Source organism: Silurus meridionalis, chromosome 17 (genome assembly GCF_014805685.1).
Source record: "Silurus meridionalis isolate SWU-2019-XX chromosome 17, ASM1480568v1, whole genome shotgun sequence".
Taxonomy (NCBI): Eukaryota; Metazoa; Chordata; class Actinopteri; order Siluriformes; family Siluridae; genus Silurus; species Silurus meridionalis.
The window spans coordinates 25,918,506-25,923,415 of NC_060900.1; the positions used below are offsets into that span (position 1 = coordinate 25,918,506).

Consider the following 4,910-nt stretch of genomic DNA (forward strand, 5'->3'; position numbering starts at 1 on the left):
TTCTAAGAGCAAATGAGGACTACTTGTGGAATGGGATGTTTAAAAAAGCACTACATCTTATCCTTAGGTGTCCAAAAACTTTTTTGTCCACATAGTGTCTCTACTTTGAAAAGAAATTGAAAAGAAAAAAAAAAAACAAAGCTTACAAAAAAGAGAATCCTGCTGCAATCCTTTTCATGTGCGTTACATAATAAAAATCCCCCAGAAACAACTTTGTTTAGTCTCTGCCTCACACTTTGAGTGCATCGACATCATCAACAATAGTCACCCCCTTAAGTCACCCCCAATCCATCTCATTTTCACACTTCTGACATCACGTGGATGCTACATGTGTGTTAGAGTCAGAACTGGATGTTTTCACCAACAGGCCAAAATTTACTGCCTCTGTCCCCCGTCACTGTGGTGTCTACTAACCCTAAACTACCACATACACACACCCACAATGTAGAATGTTTGCACTCACAAGGAATTTGTTTTGGTGACAGAAGCTTCCAGTAGCACATTTTAAAAAAAGTTAAATAGAAACAATTAAATATATAAAATATAAATTTGTATAAAGAAAGATAAATTGAGTATTAATGCACAAAAAAGTACAGATTTAAATTAGTAATATGGAGTATTGCACATATTCTTATTTGCAACACTACACAATGTGAAGAAACGTTTCTTGTGCCTGGCTATTCTGGTGCTCTGTAGCGTCGGCTAGATGGCAAAAGTTCAAAAAAGCCTGTGGCTTGGATGTGAGGGATCAAAAGTGGTTTACTGAGCCTTTTTTTCTCACTCTAGATGTGTACAACAAAGACTACATTCTACCTGTGCCTATTCTGCACACACACACACACACACACACTGCACACTTTTGTTTCTCGCATTTTTGCATCATAACTTTGCAAATGTGTCATTTATATATTCTATCTTTTTCCTTATTGTCCCAGAGGCTCCTGTATGCTAAAACACCTCGTTTCAAAAAGTCTAGAAGTGTATTACGAAACTAGAAAATGCCGGTCTGCTCACGACTTCTTTCTGTATCAGTAAAAGATCAGCTATTTATTTTTACAACCTAATTACGAGGAACTTGATCAGATTTGTGTAAGGGACGTGTGTGTGTGTGTGTGTGTGTGAGGAACTGCACTTTGCTCTTTAAAGACACACATATGCACATTTCCTGCTAGCTGACTGAAATCAGAGTCACTGAAGAACACAGAGGCATCATGTCGTATCTCAGGAGCGTCCTTATTAGCTTAGTGCTGCTCGTCTCGATCTGTCAGGCGAAAACTGGTAAGAAAACTCGTCTTTCCTTTTTTCTTTTCTTTTCTTTTCTTTAACTGATACAATATCCGAGTGCATAAATATAATCCACATGGCTTCTGATCAATCAGATTATGCTTCGAAATTCTAGTATTTGTCAAACAGCCGGATATTCGTTACTATTCTGAATAAAGATGTTCGTGAACCCATGCAGGAGGTCTGAGGGCCAGCACCAGCTCTCAGGGGAAAGGCTTGCTCTCCAATGCCATGGTGGGATTGTCAGCGGTGGCCGGCTTTCTCTTCATTGTTTTCATCATCCTCATCATCAAAAGGCTCTTTTTCAAGAAAGACAAGTGAGTATACAGGAAAGTCGGATCTTAGCGGTTCTGGATTCATGTCACAGCCACATCTGCTGCATTGTGTGTGTGTGGGTTTTTTTTTTTTTGTGAGACCAAATACTATTAGATTTGTTTTCAATTCAGTTTTAAAAGATCAAGGATATAATTTAGAGGGTCAGTATAGGGCCATGAGTTTATCGCTAACGAGTGAACAAGTGGAAACCGTAGCAGGGAAAATCTCCCTGACATGGTATTAGTAAGAAACCTTGAGAGGAACCAGACTCAAAAAAATCCTCATTCGTGTGACACCGAATGTCCATTCATTGCAGTTCCATCATTGTCAAGGTGATCAACTCTGCACTGGTGGAGACTCGAGTGTAAAATTGTCCATGGTGATTGTTGCCACTGTAGCAGACTGTTTATACAAATGACCACAGTTTTTATATATAAAGTATATATCAATATATCCACAGTAGGCTTTAGGCTGGTTATGTAAAACCATCTGTAGCTGCACAAAAGGGTTTTCAATTAAAGAAAACTCCATTCAGAAGTAAAAGTACTGCTACTTTAATGTAATTTTATGTGAGGACAACTAAAGTTATTGAAAATCTACTCAAGTAAAAGTAAAAGTAAAAGTAAAAATAAAAAGTAAAAAGTAAAAAGTAAAAAGTAAAAATAAAAAGTAAAAGTAAAAAGTAAAAAGTCAAAGGTAAAAGTAAAAGTAAAAGTAAAAGTAAAAAGTAAAAAGTAAAAAGTAAACGTAAAAAGTAAAAGTAAAAAGTAAAAATCAAAGGTAAAAGTAAAAAGTAAAAGGTAAAAGTAAAAGTAAAAAGTAAAAAGTAAAAGTAAAAGTAAAAGTAAAAGTAAAAGTAAAAGTAAAAGTAAAAGTAAAAGTAAAAAGTAAAAGGTAAAAGTAAAAGTAAAAAGTAAAAGTAAAAATTATAAGTAAAAAGTAAAAGTAAAAAGTAGCTTATTGAATATTTACTCAGAAACAATTTACCAAGTTACTTTTTGAACATGGTGGGTTTTCTACTGAAGTTCAAAAAGGGGATAAAAATCACAAACTAGTTTTTAATTGAAGGAATTCCTCCAGTCCTTAATTGAGTCTAAAGTGAATTCTGCATTTTCGCAGCAACAGTAAAAAAACCTCGTTATAACGTCCTTTATGCTAATGAGAGAAATCACAACTGCAGATTCAGAATTCAGACAGCGAGCGCACGCATTGAACAACTTTCCATTCCACGCCATTCGGTTTTTCTACATCAGCGGCGTCTGTCTTGTCCGTCTCCATCTTTCTTTCTTGTGAGTTTAGCGTGTTTGCTCTTCAACCAATCAGTGCTGTAGTTTTCTGGAAGCAATTTCTTCCCCTTAAATTATATTTATTTCGTTTTTTTTCTCAGTAACGGATATGATTTCAAATGTAGCTACGTGCAACACTTCAAAAACGTACAAAAGTAAAATTACAGATTTGAAGAACACAAAAAGCTACTTAATTACAGTAACGCCAGTAAATGTAATTCTTTACTTTCCACCTCTGGCTATTAGATGTTTTGTTATTATACTGGTCACCAGGAGCACAAACTGAAGGTTTTACATAAAAAAAAAGAATAAAACCAAAATGACTTCAGTCAAAAATCTGTGGAGAAGATTGCTCTTATAATATCCTCCACTCTTCTGATGTAGATGATGTGAGGAGGCCTGGGGAGCACTCAGTGTGGAAAATCCATCCCAAAAGTGTTCAATAGGGTTTGAGGTCTACGCAGGAGATCTTCCACTCCAACCCATTGAAAGCAGATCTTCATGGAGCTGGTTTTGTGCACAGGAGCATTGTCATGCTGGGGCAGGTTTGGGTCAATGCTAGCAATGCTAGACGTTTAGAATTGTGTGCCTCCAAGTTTGTGGTAACTGTTCGAGGAACAAGTCAGGAGTCACAATATTTTGTCCACAGAATGTTTTTTTTTTGGATTTCGAACAAACATCGTATTACCGTGATCGATAAAACAAAGCTGGTCTGCAGCTCATGATGCTTTTATGGCCTTTTAGGAGATACAGCGTTATCTCTGCACATGTTCAAACACCATCCCAAGGTCTCGCACAGGTGCCTGATTCATGTCCATTACACCCTGACACACGTGTCTAACGCTCAGGCCAAAGCGCACCGATTAACACAATGATTAACCAGACAATAACAGGAAATGTCTGATCGGTATTTATCCTTTATACCTGTCTGACATCGAGTGGCATGTTTTCTTTTTTCAGCAGGGACGACGAGGAGTCCGAGCCTGAGGTCTGTGCAGCCTTTGAAAACAAGGCTTTCGAGGTGGAGACAGTAGAACTCACTAAAACAACTAACATGTAATTTCAGGAGAAAACACACCCACACACCCACACACACACACACACACACACACAAACACACACACACACACACACATCATTACACCGCCTAGCTGATGTCCAATGTGGACTTTGTTCAAAAGCTGTAAAGCACAATATTATCGCTGAACAATTAATTGATTACTGTTCTGACCCTAAATGACCTTAAATAACCCCCTAATGGACATTTTTTGTATGACCCCAAGCTTTGACCACCTTCATTTTGTTATTCTGGATTTATCATTTATGAAGTACCATAGCAATTTTTTATGTCAGAAAGACGTTGCCAAATATCCATGCCTACGTAATGATGATGATGATGATGATGATAATGATGATAATGATGATGATGATGCCACATTTTCTACAAAAATCTGCATAGTTTCATGTCCAAAAAGCTACATAAAGTTGTGACACACTTGATTTGATCTCGCCCAGAAAACAAGTTGATGATGAAAGACAAATCCAGCATCTAACTGTTATTACTCTATCAGCCACAAGGTGGAACCAAACTCAATTTATGGATTTCCTTTTTCTTTCTTTCTTTTTTCTTTCTTTTTACAAAAAAAAAAAATCTGTTTGAATCCATTCTTCAAAAACTTCTCACCTGTTTGATAATAAATACAAGTTGAAAAATACCCATACACTGTGAAACAGTATTAAATTTTTTTTTGCCTATTTTTCACGCATAAATAATTCAGATCATCAAGCAAATTTTAACGTTACACATATAAATAACTCAAGTAAATGCACTAAAAACAAAATGCACTTTTTTAAATGGTGATTTTATTTATAAAAGGGAATAACCTGCCTGGTCCTACGTGAAAAAGTAATTGCATCATACACTGTGGTGGTAGTGTGATGGTCTGGGGCTGCTTTTTTAACGATGTTGTGTAAGTGAAAACCTTTATCTACAGATCCTGTGCACAAAAATATTCAGACACCTGA

At 36.4% G+C, this 4,910-nt stretch overlaps 1 protein-coding gene across 2 annotated transcripts; it reads left to right on the forward strand.

The window, feature by feature from the left end:
* The first annotated feature begins 588 nt into the window (after window positions 1-588).
* smim24 (small integral membrane protein 24) lies at window positions 589-4,606 on the forward strand. 2 transcript variants are annotated; one of them, XM_046870947.1, is made up of 3 exons: window positions 589-1,278; window positions 1,463-1,601; window positions 3,849-4,606. In XM_046870947.1, exons 1-3 carry the CDS (start codon window positions 1,212-1,214, stop codon window positions 3,943-3,945), a joined length of 303 nt encoding a protein of 100 aa, XP_046726903.1. In that variant the 5' UTR covers window positions 589-1,211; the 3' UTR covers window positions 3,946-4,606. The 2 variants fall into 2 exon arrangements, with proteins under 2 accessions (XP_046726903.1, XP_046726902.1); XM_046870946.1 differs by having other exon boundaries at window positions 1,113-1,278; window positions 3,846-4,606.
* Window positions 4,607-4,910: the final 304 nt, after the last annotated feature.

What these genes read in the sequence shown, in the direction of transcription:
- smim24 (XM_046870946.1), top strand. Translation starts at nt 1,212, where the DNA reads ATGTCGTATCTCAGGAGCGTCCTTATTAGCTTAGTGCTGCTCGTCTCG. An exon ending in GATCTGTCAGGCGAAAACTG is followed by an intron (nt 1,279 to 1,462) that starts GTAAGAAAACTC and finishes GAACCCATGCAG; the next exon opens with GAGGTCTGAGGGCCAGCACC. An exon ending in CTCTTTTTCAAGAAAGACAA is followed by an intron (nt 1,602 to 3,845) that starts GTGAGTATACAG and finishes TTCTTTTTTCAG; the next exon opens with CAGGGACGACGAGGAGTCCG.